Source organism: Equus przewalskii, chromosome 20 (genome assembly GCF_037783145.1).
Source record: "Equus przewalskii isolate Varuska chromosome 20, EquPr2, whole genome shotgun sequence".
In the NCBI taxonomy this organism is placed as follows: Eukaryota; Metazoa; Chordata; class Mammalia; order Perissodactyla; family Equidae; genus Equus; species Equus przewalskii.
The window spans coordinates 20,661,168-20,686,804 of record NC_091850.1 but is presented as its reverse complement, the minus strand read 5'-3'; the positions used below and the strand labels follow the sequence as shown (position 1 = coordinate 20,686,804).

Here is a 25,637-nt window from a genome sequence, read left to right as displayed (position 1 = left end):
GGAAAATAAAAGCACCGCTATTTATTGTAGATACTATAATTATTGTACTTCTAATCTGAGGCAGCTCCTAGAGATGTCAACCATGAGAGGTGCAGGACTTTCAGTCAAGGTGATAGAAATAATGCCACAATTAAAGCCCAACTTGAAGACAGTAAGCGAATTATTCTGTAGCACAGGCATATGGTCGAAGATGCCTTCAGAAACCAAGTGAACCAAATGTTCAGCTCCCTCTTGTGGCCAAGAGGTATTACTCTGTTCTTCTCTTGCCATATATGAGCCCCACTTGCAAATACAATGTACAAATATGGAAATTTAAAAATAAAGCATTGGTTATCATTTGTGCTTTTAAAAATTGAATTCCCTTCTTGGAGTAAGTTTGTAGTGAATTTCCAACATAATTCGTTTCTAAAAAGAAAGGGAGTGTAAATAAAATTCAAGGATGAGAGAGAGAGATTAGTGCATTCTGAGGTAGAATTTTGAATTGGTTGATACAACCAGTACACTGTATGCCAAGTATTTTCATATAAATAACTGAATTGATTCTAAATGCAGTCTGTGTATAGACAGAACAGGGGCTATCATGACATTTTATACTTGAAGAAATGTCCTGAGAGAGGTTAAATAATATTTCCCAAGGACATGTGATTTGGTGGTCAAACCAAGTCTCTAATTCAGTTCTGATTCCTATCACTTCTGGGGAAAAAGTAGTAGTAGTATTTTTATGGAGCCTTCTTTGAAGTGAATATTACTATGATAATGTTTTCCCCGTTATTAAATTTTAATCTACATGTGTTTGTATTAAGTTCGGTTAATACCCTTGACTTCTCACATAGACAAATTTATGTAAAAATTATATATTTTCTATTCCTTTCCAGTATTCGTACCTGTGATCTTGTTTCCCATTGGCTAGAACTTCCAGAATAATTTTTAATGATAGATATGAAAGTTAGCAGTGTTGTCCCTTTTCTTAAAATTAGTGAGCATGCTTCAGATTGCTTTCAGAAAAGGAAGTATCATTCCTTTTCTCACGTACCAGGTTTTTTGGGGTTTTTTTAAGCATGAGTATTAAGTCTATGAAATTCTATTTGACATCTATTGGGACATCATATATGCTTTCTCCTTTGAACAACAAGGTGACACATTAGCAGATATCTTAATGTTGATCTCTTAAGAATTATGATGGGTTTTGTCATATACTCTGTTATTCAAGACTTGAAATTGCTAAAGGAATTAAACTGTTCTTTGGCACTTGATAGAACTTGCAAGTAAATCTATCTGAGCCTAGTATCTTTTTAGGGATGGTTCTGGGGCAACTGTCGTATTTTCTGCCATGATTATTGATCTGTTCTGTTTTTCTATTTCTTAGTCATTTTGTATCATGCACTCTTCTTGAAAATCTACTCTATTGATGAAATGCCCAATTTTTTTAGCAAAAAGTTTTTTATAGTACTCGCTATAAATCTGAAAATCTTCTACATCTCTGTAGTCATTTCTTTTTTCTCCTTTGTATTGTTTTATATTTGTTCTTGTCTTTTTCCCCCTTTGATTTTTCTTCCAAAATCATTGCCTATTTTATTTTTCTTTCTTTCTTTCTTTCTTTCTTTCTTTATTGTTAGGAAGATTAGCCCTGAGCTAATTACTGCCAGTCCTCCTCTTTTTGCTGAGGAAGACTGGCCCTGAGCTAACATCCGTGCCCATCTTCCTCTGCTTTATATGTGGGACGCCTACCACAGCATGGTGTGCCAAGTGGTGCCATGTCCGCACCTGGGATCTGAACCAGCAAAGCCCGGGCCACTGAGAAGCGGAACGTGGGAACTTAACCGCTGCGCCACCGGGCCGGCCCCTCATTGCCTATTTTAAAAATTCTTTCAGACACTAAGTCTGTTTTATGTTCTTTTTAATTTCTAAATGCAGTAATCTTGATAGTACTTTTATTAATTCCTTCTGCTAATGTTCCTCAGGCTTTTTTTTTTTTTTTTTTTTTTAAAGATTTTATTTTTTTCTTTTTCTCCCCAAAGCCCCCCGGTACATAGTTGTGTATTCTTCGTTGTGGGTCCTTCTAGTTGTGGCATGTGGGATGCCGCCTCAGCGTGGTCTGATGAGCAGTGCCATGTCCGCGCCCAGGATTCGAACCAACGAAACACTGGGCCACCTGCATCGGAGCGCGCGAACTTAACCACTCGGCCACGGGGCCAGCCCCCCCTCAGGCTTTTTTTTTTTCTTGTCTGCTTTTCCTGGATTATATGGTTCAATGATTAGCTCATGATATAAATTTGAAAATAAGGAATTTTCTTTGCCCGGGTGGAAATGTATCAGCGTAATCCTCCAAATTCAGGATTATGTCACCTGGTTTGTTTCCTTAGGAACAGATTTGTCATTTTATAATCTTAATCTCTTAAGTAACCTGTGCCAGGTATTAGCACTCATTTCATAGGTTTTTTTTTGTGAAAATGGAAATTTAGAGGTTGTTTATTGAGTTTTAGGGATACAAAATAACATGCGTATAAATGAAATACTAAATCTATGTTGGCTTTTCAAAATAAAGTGAAGAAATGAGCAGCCTTCTGGTTTACTTGTACTCCTTTATGGAGTATATACTGTAGACAATTATTTGTTTTTTAAAGGTATGTTACAAGTCGCAGATAATTGGCTCTGCTGTAACAGAACAGCAGAGTTCCTTCTCATCACTTCCCACCTTTAATTTGGAGGCTTACCTCCTGGGGGGTGTGAATTCTCTCATCCCTTTTAATGTGTTTTACAAGATATTGCAATTGTTGAGTGACAATTTTTTGATATTAGAAACAACATAGGAACACATTGATTTTTGGATTCGGACAGTTTCACCACTTACTAGCTGTGTGTAATTACTTTAATTACTTAAATAATTTGGGCAAATTACTAAATTTCTGTGAGCCTTGGTTTACTTACTCATCTTTAAAATAGGGATAATAATTGATAGGCTTGGGGATTGACATGGACGTTATATATAACATCAGGGAAGATATCCAGATTATATTTTAAAACCAGTATAATTATTATTTATAATTATAATTATTTCTCTTAAGTTACATAGTAGTGAGGAATGGAATGACTTGGCTTAAATCATCTTACATTTGAAATAGAATAAAAGCAATAGTTTAAGAGATGCTTTCCCATAACACTCTACTCATCTCTCCCTGATTGTCCACGGAAGTTCTGGTCATGCTTGCATAGTCTGGTAGGGAAAGGAAGAGAAAATATTCATACTGTTAACATCCTTTAGCAAAGATCTGTATGTAGGTCCTCTGCAAAACATAAATGTTAAAGAATAACTGTCCCCAGTAGTTTCAAGAAAAAAATTGGCAGCTCTAGAGTCAAGTGAGAGAATTTCAGTGAAGGAATTGGAGTTTGAAAACATTCTTTTCTGTCACTGACTCAGTCTGTTACCTTAAACTCATTCCTTACGCTTTTTATGTCCTATTTTCCCGTGTCTAAACAAAGATGATGTTATAATTACAGATGTCAACATCTTTTTGAGGAAGATTTGGACATAATTATTTACACAACAACAAAAAAAGGAAAACATAGAATCCAGTCATCCTGCTGGGATGATCGTCAAAGATCGTCAGCAAACCTCTTCATTTTTGTAACTAAGCAGACCGTGGCTTAGGTTAAAAGGGATCAACAGCTGGTTGGTAGCAGGGTCTAGATTTGACTTTCTTTGTCTGCTTTCCTACATTTCTGTTCTTGACTTGGGTATACCTCTGTGATCTGGCCTATTATGTAGTAATAGTGATTTGATAGATGTTGTCATGAAACCTGAAAACAGGTTTGGATAAATTAAGCCAAAACCGGAAATTAAAAGTGTTCTGGTGCTGAAGTACTAATCGAAACGCAAACTGGTAGAAAATATCTTAGAAAATGATATGTCTGAATGCATAATCCTTTCTTTTAGTTTTATACAACATGTATTCCACCAAATTATATTCTCTTAAATCAAATCTCACTGCCTTCCAGTGTTAACACTTTACATAAAACATGTGATGCTTTAAATTGAGTTATTCATTTCCCAGTTTTCCTAAACAGAAAGTCCTAATTTAGTTGTCTCTTGAAGCTTTAGTAAAATCTCCTCGTTCCATAACACTGAGATATTGCATGATACAGTGTCCGCTTTATGGATTTTTCTGGATCGCCCCTTCTAGTCAGTGGTCAGCTATTACTTCTGTTACTGTAATGCTCCCTTTTAATTCTCTCTTCCTCCATAAGTTTGCTTCAAGGAATCCACTGTGCACGGTGAAAATCTGATTAAGTTGATCCAGTAGCAAATAACTTTGAATCAGTGAGACTCTGAATGAAGGTTTAAGAAATGTAAAAACTGGCTTTAGTAGAGGAGTTTTTGATTCTTACCTGGACGTACGAGGGGACTGACAGGAGAGATGCTGGATAAGCAGTCGAAATATCAACTAATATGATGAGACAATAATTAAAATAAATTTATATTAAATCTCTTTCTTAATCTGTGGTCTGACTTGATGTGCACAAAACTCTCATGCCTTCCTTGATGCTGCTTGAAAACAAAATGCGGAAAAAAGTAGTAATTAAAACAAAGCGAGGTGATGAGGCAAACCTGCTTTGTTTCAAATCGAATCCACTCCCATCTCTTTCACCTTCCTGAATAATATTGAAGCCTTATGTCTATTGAGAGTCTTTTGTGGCTATGCAGTGAATACATATCACTATCCTTCACTCACTACTCACGGTCTAAAAACAGCACGGATGTTTCTTTGTTAGTAAAGTAATGACTTAGCTATCTATCAATTGAAAATCATGTTCTCACTGCACTGACACAATATTATGAAAGCTTGGCTCAAGATCTTTTATCATATATTCAGTCAATCATCTGAACACTCATTTCCCTTAGCAGAAATTGATAAAGGCTTCAATTATTTTATAGGAGAGAATAGTGTGCACTTTTATATTTATATTTTATATATTATTGACGAGTATATTTTAGGACCATTGTTAATGAATTGGTGAAATGTTTGTTTAATAGTGCTCTCACAGATGCCCTGTAGTTATCAATGAGCAAAGTAGAATAAACAGCTGTGTGTTGTATTCTATTACCATATACTTGGAGATCAGTATTTATCAGGGAAAAATCCTAAATTTATAAAAATATTATGTTTTTCCAGAGGAAACAAATAATGAATAAGAAACTTAAAGAATCTATGGATTAATTTAATGTTCTATGCATTCAACTTGTTTAATATTATTTAGATAAAATTCGTTCATGAAAGAATAATAATTGTGAGACATATTGATTTAAAAATATATATCAGAGTAATATGGGAGGTATGATTTACAACAAAAGCTTTAGCTCACACTCCTTAAGGACATGGTACTGAATCTTTATTGTTTCATCAACTGTTGTTGATAAGCCTTCTCTGTCACTCGCTAAGCCTGCTCCCTGTAGTTGACATTGATATTGGGAAGGACCCTGTTCAGTGAGCTGGAGCAAACAGTTGCATCCAAATGATCCATTGCCCCGTGGGATATCAGAGATGTATTTGGATAGTCTCCATCCAAAGTCGGTATTTCTCTAGCAGGTGCCAGCATCTTTAAAGGGGCCATTTACAATGAATTCACACATAAATCTGCAATTTACTTTTTTTCCTGAGATTAATCAAGACAGTAGTGTGTGCTTCATGAGAGTTGGAAGTGATGTGATATTACTTTATTTTTTTTAATAAAGGATGTATTTTTTCAAGTTACTATGCCTTTAGTTGTCCATATTCCTTTGCAGATAATACATATGTGTCAAGTTCAGAAAATGATGAAGATGTATTAGTTACTACAGAGCCAATTCCAGTAATTTTTCATCGAATAGCAACAGGTAATAGGAATGCATTGTTTTTTTATTCTAGGTTAATATTTTCTTGATTGTAGGTAGCTTTATTTTTTGTTTCTTTTAGCCCATATAACAGATATTTAACTTTAGTATCTATAAATATGATTCTCCATACACATTTTCTATCTAAAGTTCATTAGTTTGTTTTGCAACAGTTTTTTTAAAATGCATAAATTTACGGTACTTTTAAAAGTCTTGTTTAAATGTTTTATGTTGATATTTGGTCTTGTGAAAATATTCCCATGCATAATGACATTGCCAAACAAACTGAATATTTAGAAAGCAAACTTAAGGCGATGTAGGTCCCACGAAATATATAATGAGATCTGAAGCAAGCCATAGAGTGGCACTTTAGTTTGACCATATTTTTATGGACAATTAAAAATCAGAATAGCTTGTATCGTATGTAACGCCCTAACATAATATAATTTTAAAATATGCCCGAATTCTCTTGCAAAGGAGAGAATCACCTAAGGGATGTTCTTATACTGAAAGTTATGAATATTTGGTAAAGAGTATACTGAAAACTAAAGTGATTTTTTTAATCATAACTTTCTTTCAGAATTAAGAAAGACAAATGACATTAACTGTTGCTTATCCATAAAGTCCAAATTACAGAAGGAAAATGGGGAGGTATGTAAATTAAAGTTTCTTTTTCTTCAAAACAGTATACATATGTTTTAAATCTACTGTGTATTTATGGTTAATATCATCATTGTTATTTAGGTTAAGATTGCATAGAGCGAATGGAGCTCAAGCTCATGGCTTAGAGACTTCGTGTGAGGGAAGGCTAGTTAACTCTGAGAAAGAAGCTCCCTTTAAAATAATAGAAAGAACAATGCGTGGTTTAAATCTCAATAAAGTGCCTACAAAACCTAACTTATTTTTTATATTTTCATCAAATAATATAGTTGACTGAGGAGCACTTGGGTAACATAGTTATAATAACTGTATGTGGCTATACATAGTTTTGATGAGACCCTTAAAATTCCATTTGTCAAAGATGATCTCCTTAGCTAAAGTAGCACAGAGCGTGGGTATAGTCTTGTTATTTTTGGCCAGTGTTAAAACAACACCACCAACACCAACACCAAACAAGCTCATCTTCTTTCCTTACCTTTAAAAAATTTGCTTGAGTCTATAAATAAATACTGGGACATTAAACAACAAAATGAGTGCAATGGGAACAACAATTCTTTGCTTTTAAAACTATGCACTCAGGAGCCGGCCTTGGTGGTCTATTGGTTGATTTCGCGCTCTCACCGCCACAGCCTGGGTTCGTTTCCCTGTCATGGAACCATGCCACCCCTCTGTCAGTTGTCAAACTGTGGCCGTGGCCCACATAGACAACTAAACTAACAACTGGGATATACAACATGGACTGAGGCTTTCAAAAAAGAAAACCAAAAAAACTGTGCTCAGTACAAGCCTCCCTTCCTTTTCACGTTGCCCCGTTCTAGTCTTCTTTATCTACCCTGAGAATCACTGATTTAGCAATACTGTTGCTAAAATCAAAAACTGTTAGCATTTTATAAAACCCCAATTCCCTTTTGTAGATTTTTTGGGTTTTTATAAGAATTTGAAATTTGGTCTAGAAATTTAGAGATGATTACAAACATTGGATTAATTGAACAGGGCCAGGGGTAGGAATACTACCTTTAGTTACTCTAGATGAAGTTTCATTATTTGCACTTGAGACACATAACAGATATGGTTCAGTTAATTAGAAACCCAAACTCCAAGTTCAAGCATACATAATTAAATATCCTTTTGAGATCTTAAATCTAAAACAAATAATTTCTGTATCCTGAAAGTTCTCTTCATGATGTGATTCATATTTATTTTCATAATTTTATTTTTATCTTATTGGCTTCGAAGTGTTTTTTCTTTTGTATCATTTTGTAGAGTTGGCAGTGGAAGTGAGAACATTCTGGGATAAGTAATGCTGAGGAACTTTTTAATAAAATATTGAATCAGTGTGAGCTTTCAAGATGTTTTGTCAGAACAAAACCAAAGTTTAATTGATTATACATAGTTTTGAATATACATCAAATATTAAATTGTACAACTCAAGATCAGTGAAATGGAACTTTTAGAAAAGATTTACATGGAGCTTGATGCACCCACAAAACTGTCTCTTACTACCTTTTGTTTTTGGCTTGTACTGCACCAAGACTTGTTCAGTGTCTTTATATAAAATCCACATGTTATGCACAAACCTACCTGATATGGCCACTTGCTACTTTCTTTTCAAAAGGAGGCAAACTAGTTTGACCATTAAAATTGTCTTCCTACTCTACTTTAAGGAGTCAAGACAAAATAGTACAGTGGAAGAAGATTCTGAAGGTGATAATGATTCTGAAGAATTTTATTATGGAGGACAGGTAAGCACACCAGACGCCCCAAATATTCACTCTGCAGGTTAGCAATAGCCACACCTGTCCTAGGGGAACTCTATGCCGGTGATCTGAGACACCTATGTGGTGTTAAGCGTTCTGGAACTAACTAGGAAATCCATGTCATATTTATGTTTCTCATTTTCTATATATTTTCAGAAATTAAGTTTACTTTTGCAATTCTTTGACTGTAATCATTCATTTACATTGAAGTTGTCTTCGTTACAGAGGTTTTGCAGACAGCATTTTATTATGCTTTTGACTTTTACATTCCCTAAGCACATCGTGCTGTGTTTTGCAATGATGACACTTCCAACAAAAGCATGGATTGTTAGTTTTAAATAGAAGGTGATTAACCTTTATAAAAATTGATGGGCCCTAATTATTGAGCATCGTCATTGTTTGTATTCGTTGTCTTCCTTTTCCTCTGATACTAATGTAAAGTGTTTTCTGAAAAATTGTTATGAAGAAACATCATTATTTATATACATGAAAATGTCATAGCCACATATGCATATGTATAAAAGAATTCATTCTGTTTTTCCAGGGTAATATTACAATTTTAAATGGAGCAATTGATTTTAGGCTATGACTATATAAGGTGTCTTATTCTGTTTCTTAAACTTCTTGATCAAATATGCTTTGGAACTGGGATATTATAGGGAAGCTAATGTGTTAAAGAGGTGCTTTAAAGCCGAAGTTGTTATTATATAAAAGAATGCAAGTCAATTTATTCATTCAGAATCAAAAATCAGTAATTTGTCAGTCAAGCGTATGCTAGGCAGTAGAGAGACAGATGTAAATAAAACTAAGTTTCTTCTCTCCAGGAATGGTTTTCTCTCAATGAGATACTTTTCCTAATGATTCTTTAACCAATAGAATACTTCAGCATTATGCAAAATAAATTCTTCCCGCTTTGATTTTTGTTTATACAGCTAATTCTTACAGAGGGGAGTAAATGCTTGTCTTCAGTCTGGACCTTTTTCAGATTATCTGCCACACACTTATTTCGCTCCTTTTAACATTTACATTTTCTTCATATCGAAATAGTCTGATTTTACTTTTTGAATGTATTGAGTTAAGCTAGGTGTATGTGAACCTAAGAACTTTAGTGAACATACTGCTGAATTATTTGTATTTTTTAATGAAGGCGACCGAGAAAATGTCCATGGCTGAATACAGGGTGACCTGTCCGAGATACCGTATTTGATTCTTTTGGTTTGTGTTCACCCCTGAGTCGTTTCTAACGCATCCCTTTCCATCAGGTAAACTACGACGGGGAACTGCATAAGCACCCACAGCTCGAAGCTGATTTATCGGCCGTGAGGGACATCTACGGGCCACATGCAGTTTCTCTCAGGTAAATAAATGCCTTCAGTGAATAAAAATGAAAATTATTTGGTAAGCCATTGGGATTTTATATGGGAGTCAAGTGGAAATTTTCGTGGGCTTAGTTGTATTTGAAAGCGTTCGAGAGAGATTCTGTTTGTTTTATACAAAATGGCATATCTGTGACTATATAGGGGTTTTTTTTGCACGTGTGGTTTAAGATTACATTGACTGCCTTAAAGAAATTAGTTATTTTGGAGAGTTAGTTTGATAAAATGTCAGTCTTAAGTAGCATCGTAATCAATCCTATAGTAGATTTGGCTGGCTGGGCCCGTGCTCTGATTGTAAATCAAGGACACATCCGTGGGAACAATAAAAGTAAATAATGCCTAACCGCTGGTATCCAAAGCACATCTGGCTCCTTAAAAAATGAAAAGAAAAAAAAGACATACATTTGCACAGTGTTTGAATGATAATGTATTTAATTTTACAGTTACTTAATATATTATTCAGTGATAAATTTCCAGATGATTTTTTTATTATTCTTAATCCTTCAGAAGACCCCCACCATCCTTATTTACCTTTCTCTTCTCTCCTTAATTCAAGAAAAGCCTTTTTCTGCCACCCTACTAGTTTCCTTCCACACATCAGATCTGATTAGTTCAGATTCCTGCTCTTTGCCTCAAGGGGAGTCTCCAAGTCTCCATGGCGTTCCGGACCCCGTCACAGGCTGACCTCAGTTCCAGGCTTATCCACCCCAACCAGAATCGTTCCCGTTCTCCAGACAGGCTATATTCCGTCTTGACTTTGGGCATTTGCACAAGCAGCTCTCTTATCAAGGAACGTTTCCCTCATTGCTGTCTTTACTGAAGCCCCCGTCCAAAGATCAGGTTTTCTTGAGGCTTCTGTGAATCTCCATGCAGATGAGTTATTCTGCCCTCTGGACTCCCAGCACATTAGGCTCTCACCTCAGTTATTATACTTCTCATGTCTTGTCATGAGTGGTTTACTTCTCCCCGCTAGGCTGGGTTCTGTGCATGCTGGGGCAGCGTGCTTTTTTTCGTTGTTTATTTTAGTTTGGTTTCTAATCATGTTTGTGTTCTGGTACTTGGCATAGCACAGGGCATATATGAAATACAGGCTGGTAGATTCTTGATTGTTTTCAGTGGCAACATCCATGAAAGATTTTCACATTATCCAGTTACATTCTTTTCAGTGGACGTATTCAGATTTTGAGAGGGCAAACAAATACTTTTAGTTGGGAAGTACAACACAACTATAATTTATAATTGCCAAATGTTTCGTTTTAACTGCAGAAGCAGAAACTCACACCCACCTACAGCTTAAAGAAGCTGAAATTGTGTACCCAGACGCCCTCTCTCTCACTCAGGGAGTTACATTAGGCTACTGCTGAGTGAGAGTGATTGAGATTATACGGGGAAAAGTAAATCTTTGCAATTTTCAAAGTTTTAGTGAATTCGCTGCAGTCATTTCACAGTTGACCTCTGCTATGGCACCAGGGTAGGGAATATGGATATTCAGTAAGTGTTATAGAATGAATAAATGAAGAAGGCAATAGAGACTATCAATAAAGTCTAAAACTATGACTAATTCTTAAACTTTAGTCAAACTTTGCTTAAAAGCTTAAAACTTTAATCACGGTATTTTAACCCCCTCCTCCACTAAAAAGAAGTCTGTGGGATATATTTAATCTTACGATACAGCATAGAATTCACCTTCTTTTCATTTGAAATATGTATTTTTATTTAAAGGATTACCTTAGCACATGCTGATTGCTTTTATTGTTAAAGATTTATTTTAACACATATTTCCATGCTGTGTAGGCCCTAATTGTACTGTCATATGTATGAATTTGTTTTGTTTCTTCAGCAAGCATTTATTAAACACCTGTGATCATCTCTATTAGTATTTTCCATTATTAGTAAAATAATTGATAATTTATCAACTGTTGAAATTAGAAAAATATTTGGAATTTCGTTCAAATGAACTATCTAAAATCATAGATGATTTTGGTTTTTTCCCCCTTGTCTATTTCACTTATAAGTTTCAATCCAATTTAAATCTTAATGAATGCAAGCCACATTCTTGCCTGCTCTAGATTTTCTCTGGCTATAGAGGATGTTTCCAGAATAAGTAACCTCCTGGAGGCCTCATGGTATAAAGGTGAATCACGGCAGGACTAGCTTGATTTACTTAAAATAAATAAGAATGAATTTACTGTCTGGTCTCAAATACTGAGGCCTGGACACATGGGAAAAGGAGTAGTTAGGCATAAGATCTTGCAATCATGTTCCTTGCAAAGTTCTAAGTCTATTGAAAACAGACTGTTCTAATTAGCTGTTCTTTTACTTAATTGAAGTTTATAAGAACTTAATGGAGTTTGAAGAGCAAAAGTACCTCAGTATGCATAATAGGCTATTTGGTGTCATTTTTTTTATGTGACATCTAATGGGAAAGGCAGCTAATAACCACATCTAAGTTCTCTGTAAGAGATGGAAATAACTGAGATTGCCTTGATTGAGGCAGTAGCCTCCTAAAGTAAGTGGAAGGAGGATGTAGAAAAGGTGACTGGTAGATTTATGACTTAAAGAGGTAATTTTAACTCTATGTGGCTGTTTCACCCCAAAGCACAGTACTGGCTGTGTTGAACCGTACTTGTAAACATTGATGACAGTTCTGATTCACGGCCTCTCATAGGAGAAGTGAGTTAGGTCTCTGGGGGAATGTGATTAACCTGCATCAGTCTGAGTATGTCTCATCTTGAATCATGCAACAAAATGAGGATACTTTATGTTTTTTATTATAAATTTTACTCCTGTAGTCATGGATTTATAAAAAAAATATTGATCAGTGCCATCTGAACACAATTTGAGCTTAATATTTTTAGAAAGGTAGGGAATTACAAGTCGCAAAATTCTTATTTGGTTAGGAATGAAATGATTCTGATAATTTGCTTGTGATGCTTCAAACTTCTATCCCATATCAAATATCCATTGCTTTATGATCATATCATCTTCCATTTTGAGAATTGAAGCCAGATGAGTAATACTCTAACCTTTTTATTATGACTAATGCTTAATGTAGGTTGGAACATGGCAAGATTGTGACTGTTCTGCATTTGTCACTTTTTGTGGATGGACGTTGGAAACAGGGCCTTTGGGAGTTGACATTTTGGAGGACAGGATATGCTGAGGATTTTTTAAGGGTTGAGGAGGCTCTGCTACTCTATTCAGGCCTACCACCCAAGTGTGGATCTCCTAAAAGAAAAATAGAGAAAGGAAAGGAAAGGAAAGGAAAGGAAAAAGCCGCATAAACCAGGAATGGACCACTTTAATTTCTTTGGATATCTGGATTTCCTTTTCTTGTGGCCAGTAGGACTGCTTGCAAATCTTCTGGTGCTCTTCTAGCATATGGTAGGATTGTATTCCTCTGCCTCTTTTAATGTTAGGAATGGGCACACAACTAGTTTTGGCCTGTGAAATGGGAGCATAGGTGCTAATGTGTGAGTTTCCGTATCTCCTGGACTCCATCACTCTGGGCCCCTTAGTGACTACAATGAGCAACACTCCCTCTCCCCTCATTCTGTAGTAACCATGTCATGTGAGCCAGAGATAAATCCGTTTTTGGGTCAAACCACTGACATTTTGAGGATGTTTGTTACTATGACATAACTTACCCTACACTGAAGTATGTCAGTCATCAAAAGATGATCTTGGGTTGGGTGTTTAGAATGTGCTTTCCAGCATATTGATTCTCTCACCTCTGCCTCTAGAACCTAGGAAAGAAGCAGCCTGACTCTGAAAAGCAGGGGAAAGTGATGACAGGAGGCACATAGAAGAGAGAAACAAAGGGGAGAATATTTTCCAAAAACACTGGTGCATAATCTAGATGTAAGCTTCCGATGCTCAGATCCTGGACAGTCACCTCTACACCCAAAGCCTGTACTTTCTTCAAGCAAAACCAGGGATTTTTAAGCTGAGGGAAGAGTTGTAGCAACTGTTTATACTGTACCTCTTATGTACTATGATTGTATATGGGCTTACTTTCTTATCTGCATGTAATTTTTAAATTCTTCTCAGCCCTGTTGTCCTTTAAAGAAATATATAGCCACCTTGGATACAGTCTTGCAAATGCTTTAATCTGTCAAGATTTCTTCCCGACTGAGTTTGCATATTTCTTGGCCCATTCACAGATCTCTCTCCCACGCTGAGCAAAACACGCATCGAGTAGGCATGCAGAGATAGACATGCAAGCTGTCGAGTTTCAGATGTCATGCGAAGGTGTATGTTTCTTTACAAAATACATTTCTTCTTGAAATACAACTGACCAGTTGTTGCAGGTGGAAATAACTAAATAGCAATAGAGGTTTGTTTCTCAAGACCCTGTGGTAGAGTTTCATGTATGTGTGTGGATACTTACAATTTCGATGACAGTTAATAGGGAAGACTGGATATATGAAATATATTTTTATAACCAGTACCATCACTGCTGATTTGATCAGATAGTGTTATAAAACATCACAACAGTATAACAAATCAGCTGTAGTTTCATAGAGAAAGGAGGGCCAACATATATGGTCTAACATTTAATATATTGTGAGTATGTATGTGGTGTCTTATTAATGAGATGTCTTGATTAGTTCCATTAAAAAAAGGAGAATGAATGACCACAATTGTAAGACATAATGCCCTCAAAAATGCATGTTCATTGAAAAAAATATTTCATATGTGTGTTCTGAAATGAACTAGGTCACATGTAAATATCCAAAAATCAAGTGCCCGGATTTCAGGATATGTCGATTCAAAGAGTAGCTCGCCTGGACGTGGAAGGGTCACTAGATGTCTGGAAAGAAATTTGTGGAGCAGTTCCTTTCAAACCCTCAGCTCCATAGTAAAACCCCTGCATCGGGATCATTTCTGTGTCTTTTCCCTTATCTTAAAAAAGTATTCAAGTTCAATTTGCTGTGATCTTCTCACAGTGGATAAATATAGGCAGTGCATGAAATTATTTTGAGTTATTATAAACCCGGTCCAGCGTTCAGGACATAATCAGATATCTAGCTGCACCATTCAAGTTGCATTCATATTTCAGGCCTTCGACTTGATTGTGCGTTTGCTATTCATGAGATCCGGGGTTACTGAAAGTTATTCAGAGATAGAAGCGGCCCTGATGACTGGGTCGCTGCATCTGGACCAACTGTAATCACGCTTTGTAATCTCGCAGCGGGAAACGTGAAATTACTGGCATTACAGAGAAAGGGCATCACAACGGAAATTGGTTTGCATATACACAGGGTTGTTGTGAATTCTTTGAAGTGTGACATAAAAACAAAAAGGGTAACTATTTACAGATCTACACCTGCAGAATCCAGTTAATTGCAAACCTTTAATGCCTCTGTCTTCTTAAAATTCAGTATTTGTGCTCTGCTGTGGCGAAGGAGCACTTGTAAGCCGTTCTTTCCTCTTTTTTTGAAAAAAATTGATAGTGTTAGATATTGGAAATATACTAACTTTTAGTCAAAAAAGTGTTGAATAAATCATACAAAAATACTTTAAAATTCACATATTAAAGGTTTTAAAAGAATATATGGCACATTCTGATCATAACTTTATGATGAAGTCTGTTGAAATGGTGTGGCAATCTGTTTATGAAGAAAGCAACTGTAGGTAAAGTCTTACTGATTTTTGTTGTCACTGATTTCTCTTTCTCGGCATCAAAACATACCAAAGTCTTCCCATTGTACATAAATCCAAACAAAACTTCTTCTCCCTTATGAAAATGGTAAAGATTGGAGAAAACAAATGCCTGGTGATGATGAGGATGTGGGAAGTGGTCACTGTGAACCTGACTGGTGTGATTATAGGTTGTTTTAACCTTTTTTTTTTAATGGAAGTGTTTATTCCAAGTACTACTACTACCACTTCTTTTTTTTTTTTTTTTTTGAGGAAGATTGACCTGGAGCTAACATTTGTTGCCAGTCTTCCTCTTTTCTTTTTTTCCTCCCCAAAGCCTCAGTACATAGTTGTACATCCTAGTTGTAGGTTCTTCGAGTTCTTCTGTGTGGGACACCACCTTAGCATGGCTTGATGCCCAGTGCTAGGTCCGAACCCAGGATCTGAACCTGCAAACCCTGAGCCACCAACAGAGCATGTGAACTTAACCACTTGGGCATGGGGCCAGCCCGTTTTAACCTTTAAAAATAGTAATCAAACAATATATATCCAGACTCCCAAATATAATTATATTATTTATTTCACTCAGTAATTCTAGAAATTATTCTATGAGAAGACAGATTTTTATCTAGAGGGCTATTTGTCAATTTTTATAGTGTAAAAAAAAAAATCAAAAGCAACCTAATGTTTTATTATTACAATTGTATTTATACAAATACAACCATTTAAATTTATGATTTTGAAGAATATTTTACAATATAAAAAAATGCTCATCATAGAAGAAATGAAAGAACAGGACAAAAATCTTTATATACTGTATTATCCTTACATCTATGAAAGAGACTGGAATGACATATAAGCCAAAAGAATTCTCTCTGAGTACGGGTATTACAAGTTGCTTTTTGTCGCTTTTCTATTTCTCACATTTTATATAAGTGCCTTTGTAATCAGAAAAAGTAAATGTTTTTAAAAATATATAACTTTTAATAAAATAAATTTTACTCACGATCTATAGTTAATATGTAAGTACTCTTCACTTTTTTGGTTTTCCTATTTTTATTTTATTTTTAAAAAGCATTTAATTTCTGTACTTTTTGGTTATCTACTTTCTCAGTAAATAGTGTATTTGGAACATTTACCTCAGGATATTAAATATTTTTATGTCAGCTTCTTTAGTAAAAGGTATTTTTTTTAAATCATGTCGTCATACTATAGTTTTAGTATATCCTTATCATTCAATATTCAGTTTTTTTCAATTTCTGCTCTTACATTTATTCTAGGTAAAGGCTTACATGTATTTGTTATAATTTTCTTGGGAATGGTTGCAGTCAAGTTCACCCCCCTGAAACTGCCCTTGAACATCATTAGTAATCTATCCTCATCATCGCATTTAGTGGCTCTTTCTTTTACATGCCTAACTATAGATATTTGACTTGTTGTATTTATGAATAATTTGCTCATGTTCAGGGTCAGCACATTATGACATCTGGGCCCTGGGCCTATTTTCGGACAGCGCATGAGCAACAAATAGTGTTTGTCTTTGTAAAGGGTTGTAAAAAGAAACAGAAATAAAGAGGCATATGTGACAGAGACTGTATGTAGCCTGACAAGCCTAAAATATTTACTATCTTGACCTTTGTAGGAAAAGTTTACTGAACCCTGAGGTTCATTTCTGGGAACTGTAAATGGTTCCTTTGCTTGGTCCTTATTCTTGTCATAGTGTCTGTCTAATTTCATAACTAAATTGGCATATTTTTGTATCTAAATTTGCATATCATGTCTAAATTTGCATAAAGTTACAAGGGTTCTTATCCTTTATGAATAACACAGAGGTTTTGATGCATGCAATTTAAAAAAATTAATTCCTATGTGAATAATTTTTATCCCTTTTCTTCTTTATATAACCTTTAAAAATATCACTATGAATGTTTAAAAAGTACAATTGCATAAATAATGAAAATGTAATCAGTGTTTTGATATATTTTTCAGGAGAGAATGGAGAAAGCACAGAGGCTGAGTTTTTATGTTCAAATGTGCTGGGTTTTTTTTGGTCATGGATATCAAAAAGCAAAAAAGACCCCCTAGGTTCCTTTATGCATCAAATTACAAAAATCATTTAATCATTAAAAATTTCTTCTCTGTATTCTATGAAAGTGCCCCGGTTTTGTACCATATAGTACTTACTATGTGCCAGATGCTGTCCTTGGCACAGATTTGAGGTTGGACGTGGATTCAATGCCTGGCTTCCCCACTGACTTATCTGCCCTTTAGCAACTTGTTTCACTTCCCTAAACCTTGGTTTCCTCGTTTGCAAATGTGGATAGTTATAGTATCGTCGTCATAAGGCTATGGTGAGGACCTAGTGAGATCATCCATTAATGTCTGACTGGGTTTCCAACACAAGGTGGTAGTTTATGGAATATTGAACTGATTAAGCACTTGCATAAATAAATTGGATAGCTGTGTTCCAATTCCGGCCCTGCTACAGGGTCCTGATGGGTGAGAGGCTTTACTCCTCTGGACCTCAGATAATGCACGTGTAAGTTGGAGATGGTAGTAGTACCTGTAGTGCACTGCGATCATACGTATGGAAAATCCTTGGAAGAATTTCTGGCACATAAATCCTCAATAAATATTGGCCCTTGACTTTTATCATTTCTGTTATCGCTATACTTTCTCCCTCACTATGTATAGCATTTGTAACTTCAGAATTTTATAGAAATATCAAAAATAGAGATGTATGTCTATGGAGGCTATAAAAACTATTGTTTTTATCATCTTTCGTTAACTTTAAAAAAAATAGGCTGGCTCGTGGCACTGCCTGGGTTGGAGAAAAGTTGGTCTTCATATGGAAGGTACAGTTGTTACTGTTTTGGTTTTGGCGTATCAGACTTTTAGAGCCGCCTGTCAAAACTCAGTGACATTTAAGTGACAAATCACCTGGATCAGTTTCAGAATCACTGATGTCTAACATGGAAGGAAAATTCATGGACATGTTATTGGCAGTATTGTGGCAGTAAATGATCCACCCCCCCGCCCGACCCTTTCCTAATGTCAGAAACCCCTTTCTTGCCCTTAGAAACAGCTCTTCATCCTCAGAGAGCCCAAAGAAAACAGAGCGTAAAATGGAGTGAAATGAGAAGATTGTTTAATTTGCCTCAGAGAACTAGGGATGTTTGAAACTATGAACCAAACAGTTCTTGAGTTTATGGATGCATATGTGTGTACGTAACGATAGAAAGATGCCAATATGGTATAAATAGGTCACAGAAGACGAGAATCGAACTAGATTGAGTCCATTAATTCATGTCCACAGTCATTTCTGAGCTGTCTGTGAAAATCAGGGATGACAATTAGTGATTGAATCTTTCATTTAACATAAGCTAGCACACACTATATTTTAAGGAAAATGAAAAAATTAATGTTAATCTTTGCTTTCAGGGAATATGGAGCTATTGATGATGTAGATATTGATCTGCACATTGATGTTAGCTTTCTTGATGTAAGTACTACTTTATGCAGTATGACTAGTGCATTTAAAAACATTTGTATTCTTGGAAGAAATTTAATTTTTGTTTCTCTTATAATGCTACTAGTAACACATTGACTTTGTCAATTTATGAAGAAATGCTATGACTGGTTGAAGAAGCAGAGATTTTATATATATTTTGTGTTGGTTCTTTTAATATATTTGAAACTTACAGGCTCTTATTATAGTACTTTATTTCTTTAAGTTTTCACTTTAGTTTTCATATGTAGAAGGCAAAAATTAAGAGTACTTTGGCTTTCTTTTCACAAACTGGTAGGTTTTGAGAGAATTTGTAGGCCTTAATGATTTATGCATTCCTTCAAAATAAGTTAAATTTTTCTTTTTATTTTGGAAAAAGTTAAGAACTTTAAAAGATGACTAATTCATCTTTTAAATGTATTTGCACAGGAGGAGATTGCTGTGGCTTGGGAAGTGATTCGAACAGAGCCTATAATTGTCCGACTACACTGTTCACTTACACAGTATTTAAATGGCCCAGGTTAGTTTTATTTCCGTATTTATTGTTTTGAATATTAATTAGTTGTGCATTAAGCAAAATGACTGTTCATTTTCTATTTATGAGCATAATTACAGCTATTTTGTTAATGATATTTAAATATACTTAGATACTAACAAAGATGATTTATCATCAGTATAATTTATGGAAATAGAAACATATAACGTTTAGTTGTATAGATTCCAGAAGTTGACAAGTTGCTGTGAAACAAACACAATGAAACCTAAAATAGAACTTTGCATACAGTAGAAGCTCAGTAGGTATATTTTGAATTCCCCTTAGGTTTAAATATTTATGTCTCTGATTCTGAGATTTAACTTAAATGTTTATTTCTCTTCTCTTTGATTACTGATGAATTTAGCCTAACTAAATGTAATGTATTTCTGTTTTTGAAAATGGAGATCATGATATCTTTGTTTTCCAATACCTTAAGAGATGATTTTGCTGTATCACAACTGATAGCTGTTTACAACAAAGGACCCTATTGTGTATTTTGCCAAGATTTACTGGAGTAAAATATTTTCTCTTGCCTACTAACACACACATACACACACACGCATACACACACACACACAGACACACTCACATACACAACTGTATCTACTCATACTGTTCCAATTATCCACTGCTCCATAGCAAACCACTCCAAAACAAAGTGGCTTCAAACAACTTCTCTCTCTCCATTCCTTGGGCTTGGTGGGCAGCTCTTGCTTGGAGCCTCCTGTGCCTCTGCAGTCAGAGGGTAGGTGGGCTTATGTCTTTAAAGGCTTCACTAGGTTGGATACTCAAGATGCTGGACTTTCAGATAGCCAGCAGTTGATGCAGGTGTCATCTTGGAGCTCAGCTGGGGCTTTTGAGTAGAGTACCTGCCTTACACATGGCTTCTTCCTGTGGTTTGGGCTTCTTGTTGCCTGATGACTGGGGTACAGAGCAAGTGTTCCAAGAGACGGGTTGTAGATGCCACCAGGGAGAAGGCTCAGTGGATCTTCCACTGTATTCTGTCGATCAAAGTAGTGGGAGAACCCACTCACAATCAAGCGGTGGGGACATAGATGACACCTCGAGAAGTGGCCATCTTTAATCTGCCATGCATACGTTATCGTGCTCTCTGCACGTTTTTCGTTAGGTGTATCAAGGAACTTACACTTACTGTTAGTTTTCACGTGAGAAAAATATCTGTCCTTTCAAGTTTATGAAGTATAGGGAATTCTCTCATTTTGAAAATGTTTCTATGAAGTCACTTTTCTATTTTTTGTATAATGCACTCTATGTAAATAATCAACTCAATATAAATAACATGTACTAACTGATGTGATTTAATGCTAGGCAGAAACAAGTAGATATTACATATTTTTATTTTGATTATTTCAAATATATAGAAATGTAGTGAAGAAAAATAATTGCTCCTAATAATTCTATACTGAGAAAACTGTAAATAGTTTGGTGGTGTTTCTGTTTTCTGTGCACACATGGTTTATTTTTGTAAAGTTGACATTGAATTTTCTAAGTATATGCACCTTAGCTTTGTCATGAGACTGTCCTCCAGTCATTAAATACTCTGAAACAGCATGTTTTGGATTATTTCCACAATATTCCAGTACGTAGGTATACGTGGTTTTGCTGTTTCCCCACATACTCTGCTATAGAGCTAATTTATTCTTCCTTTGATGATTTGAAATGTGCCCATGATTTCATTCTGATGATATTAAAGGAAAAAGAAGCCGTTGTGCCTGACATTTTGTTGTTTTTATTATTGGGGTTGGGTCAGCTCATCGGTACTCACCCCAACTCCATCTGTGTGAGATGAGAATGGGGTGTGCTTTTATGTAATTTTAGCCTCTGTTACTCGTTTTTTTTATATAATCTTGAACTTTAGGCACAGATTTTCCTTCGTGATATCTCTTTAAAGATTCGTTATATTTGCATTGTTTTATAAATATTCTAGCAGTTGTATTTTAATTCATGTTTAGATGATTTTATAGTTCAATACTATTTCTTTAGTATCACAACTCTTCCATAATTTAATTTTAATTTAATTTTTTTCATCTCTGTTGGTTGATTTACATATTAAATCGTTTGTAAACCAAGAAAATATGAGGGTTGTACTTTATGTTTTCACATCTGAGAATGACTTTTTGTTTTGTGATTAAGACAAACCTGACCAAGTATAAATTTGTGGGGTCATAGTAGTTCCCCCCAAAAATGCAAAAATGCTTTAGAAATTTCTGCTAGTTTGTGTCTGAAGTGTTTTGATTGTGTTCATTTGTAAGAGATCTGTTTTGATTTGTGTTTGGTTATGTGTTCTGCTCCTTGATATTCTCTTTTATACGTTTATTTTTGATTGGGATACTGAAGTCTTAATTCACCTCCAGAAAGTTTTATGTGTTTCTTTTATTGTCCCTTCTTTATCTGCTTGCCCCAGTATGTGTAGATTGGAGGAGACACCCTTATCCTCCATGTTATTTATTATTTCTCTCAGACTTTCATTCATCACTTCTGAGTAGTTTATAAGTTTTTTCCAATTTGTTTTCTGCTCCATTAAGTGAATTTGTTTTACGATCAGTCTTTGATTTAATGTTCCCCTCTTTTTTTAGCTTGAGTACAATCTTTACGGATTCCATATCATTGCTTCCTTATCATCAATTGCTTTCATTTTATTTCTGCAGTATCATTTTGAATTTTGTTAAGCACATCAATCAGTAATTGTCCAAGATTTGTAATTTTATTTCTATATATGGAGTTTTGTTTTCTTCAGTATTATATTTAAGTAGGAGTTGAAATGCACTTCTTTCAGAAATTAGTGTGATTTGTGTATAATTTCTTCCGCTAGGAGGGAAGAAAGAGAATTCCACATTTACTCCACTCTAGATACATTAGTTCTAAGATCTGACAGCCGAGGGGAGGGGGCTGTGAACTCTGTTGGTGCTGCACCCCCATCCCCTTGGACCCCTCTCACCGGCTCTGACTCCCCTCCCCCAGCTTCTGCTGCTAACGGCTCACACAGGGACATTAGAGCTTAGACATTTGGCACATTACAGCTTTCTCTTTCCTGGGAAGAGCAGGTAGGTTCTCAGGAGTTCTTCACCTCCACCCTACCCCTTTGATGTGACTGATGTGGGAGTACGGTGGCCCAGCTCCTTTGCCTCCGGCTGGACAAACTTTGTGGTGTAATTTGTACTCCAGTGTTACCCACAGGACCCAGCTGAAGCCGGGACTCCACCTGAATTTGTACCCCACCTTCCTCCCCTCCTCCTGTCCCTTATTTGTTTCTCCGAGGAGCGTTTCCATAGTAAATTGTTTGCCCCCAGATCTTCACTCAGGGTCTGCTTAAGAACTTGACCTAAGTTGGTGGGTGGGGGTAAGGAGGAGGTCAGCATCTGTTCGAGAGGAAGCCCTGCCAGTCCACCCATTTAGGAAACTGCCCTGGGGCACCCTGCATCATCGTTCATCTGCCCCTTTATTGGAGATGTGTTAGTGGTGGTCTGCCTTTAGCTTCCTCCTCTTTCACAGAATGGGGAGTTTTGAGCCAGCCCTTAGGGCCCCTTAAGATTGATTCCATCTGTTCTATTTGTAGCAAAATTCACTGGAAGTTTTGCACATGCAGATGGCATTATTCCAAGTTTCTGGTCCTTTTGCTGGTTCTCTCCTGTTTTTGTGATGCACTGTTTATGATGGGGCTTGTTCGAGACTATTTACTCACATTGCCATCTTCCTAATAAACTTCCCAAAATGTTATTCTTTTTTTAGAGAAAATTTGAGGGAAAAAATATAATTTAAAATGGGCAGTAATGTGAAATATATGATTAGAACTACAAACAGTGATACTAAAAAGGAACATATAATTTATTATTCCAGAAAAAGTAATTAGGTTTTATCCTAGTTTATGATTTGGATCATTGCAAACAAAAAGGTGAGAAAATGTTTCCCGAAGACTCTTTTGCAATATGTCTTTGAAGATATCAGCATTTATAGTAAAATGAACTTGCAAAAAATGTATGACTAATCCAAGGTTTAGACTGACCTAGTTAACAGTTCTTTTTGAAAAGCATTTATTCCTAGATTTTGGAAATGTATGAATAATACTTATTCAAACTGTAATATTTCGCTAGGGCTAATCTGACAGTATATCTGTGAGTGAACAGGAATGATAAGAATTGAGGAAATACACCTCCTTGTTCACTTTGAAATTAAAGATAAGAATTATTTTCCTTATACATGAGAAATATACTTTAAATGAAAAGACACGATGGAGCCAGCCTGGTGGCATAGTGATTGGGTTCGCATGCTTCGCTTTGGCAGCCCGGGGTTCGCAAGTTCGGATTCTGGATGTGGACCTACACACCATTCGTTGGGCCATGCTGTGGCAGTGTCCCACATACAAAAAATAGAGGAGGATTGACACAGCTGTTAGCTCAGGGACCATCTTCCTCAAGCAAGAAGAGGAGGATTGGCGACAGATGTTGGTTCAGGGCCGATCTTCCTCACCAAAAGGAAAAAAAAAGGACATCATTGTCATAATTCTTATGATACTATATATTTTTTTCAGAATTGCTGATATATAAGTCTAGGTTTTTATCTCAAGAACAGGGCTCCTTTTTTAGTTTAAAGTGATAAACAACATTACTAAAAACATTTTTCTGTGCAAATTATCTTGTTATTGGTACCTCTATGTTTACATGATCAGGGTGTTAAAAGAATTTCCGCATATCTTGAGCAGCCCTCACTTATTGCCTTTCCAACCTAAATGGTATGAGAAATGAGGAAAAATTGAAAAACTTTCACTTTTTCTAAAACATGAAAATATTTTATGAGTGTATTCTGTCCAGTTCTGTCTCATTCTCTTGCCTCCAGAAATGGACCTTGTGGGGAATTTGGTTGTTTGAGGTAAACTTTTAAGTAAATACAGGAAGAATAAGCATTTCTATAATATTTACTTTTCCTATAAAGGAACATTTGTTTGTAGTTTTTACTTTTATTTTTCAGTGCAGTTCTGTGTTTTTTGTTTTTGCATTTTTGCCTTAGGTCACTAATTTTAGCTAAATTTATTCCTGAGTAGTTGTTTATTACTTGTTTGCTTAATGGGACTTTTATGCTTCAGTTTATTTTCTAACTGATTATTATTGGTTGCCAGAAAGCTATTGATTTTTAAAACGTTAAAAAATGAATCTGAAGCATTTTTAGATTTACAGAAAAATTGCAAAGGTAGTACAGGGTCCTTCTACACTCCACACCCAATTTCACTGGTTTTTAATGTCTTATGTGAATACATTAAATACAATTAATTCTAATAATTAATTTCATTAATTTTAATAATAGTATGAGTTTTATCACTTGAATGATGCAACACTTTTGGAAGTAGCATCACCGTATTTCTTTCAGTATAATCCAAAATTTTTGGTCCTTCAGATGTTATACTACTAATTGAGTCAATGTTTGTAACTTATATTTTCCTAGAAAATTTATCATTTTGATAAAATATTGACATTTATTTCCTAGTTGTTCATGATATGATTAAGTTTTGGTCTTTGTGTTAATAATTTCTAGGAATAATTTATATATTCTGGATAAACATTAGTGTATATTATATCTCTTCTCTTCTCTTCTCTTTCTCTTTCTGTGTATCTTATGCCATTTCCTCTAGTGGAGATTTCAGTTCTTCTAGTACCTTTTGGATTTTTCTACATTTTTTTTTAGCCAGATGCCTTTTGTTTCTCTGCCTCCATCTTCCCAGTCACTTTTTCCGTCTGCCTGTAAAGAGATTGTCTCTTCTCAAATCTTCTTAGAGAAAGCACAGTGTGGTCTAATTTTGTCATCTTTGTCTTTAAAAAATAATTCCACTGAGTTTTCAAGAAGTTGGGATTTTTTATTCACTTTTGAATTTCCATAGCCCTGGTCTGGGACAGGTGGGACTGGAGTGATGGCCACTCTATTCCTCACTCTCTGTGTAAGGATTAGGATTTTTTTAGGAAAGGAACTGATTGGTGATATTAACCCCAGTTTTCTTTGATCGGTGGAGTGTTTTTATCCTGGAGTAATGGCCAACACAGGGAGTGAGGCAGTTGGGGATACCAGTTTGGTTTACAATGTGCAGCATGTGTGGTCTGAAAATGCCCTTTTAACAGACAGTCTTTGCTGTAATTATCTGTTATCCCAACTGAATGAGTGGAGCTATCTGTGCTCCTGTTTAATGTTATCCTTTCATTTGCACACTAGCTTCCATCCCCTTTCACTTAATTAAGACACCACTCCAGCAATTCTCCTTTTCCTTCTTCTACTGTTCATGTCT

At 35.6% G+C, this 25,637-nt stretch overlaps 1 protein-coding gene across 2 annotated transcripts in view; it reads left to right on the top strand.

Annotated features, from left to right (window-relative positions):
• Positions 1–25,637, top strand: part of PARP8 (poly(ADP-ribose) polymerase family member 8) — a 169,082-nt gene that overhangs the window by 86,530 nt on the left and 56,915 nt on the right. For both annotated transcript variants that reach the window (XM_008521496.2, XM_008521497.2), the window contains exons 5-10: positions 5,783–5,872; positions 6,450–6,520; positions 8,194–8,271; positions 9,549–9,643; positions 18,747–18,807; positions 19,243–19,333. In XM_008521496.2, the coding sequence (XP_008519718.1) occupies positions 5,783–5,872; positions 6,450–6,520; positions 8,194–8,271; positions 9,549–9,643; positions 18,747–18,807; positions 19,243–19,333 (486 nt within the window). The remainder of the gene's footprint in view (positions 1–5,782; positions 5,873–6,449; positions 6,521–8,193; positions 8,272–9,548; positions 9,644–18,746; positions 18,808–19,242; positions 19,334–25,637) is intronic.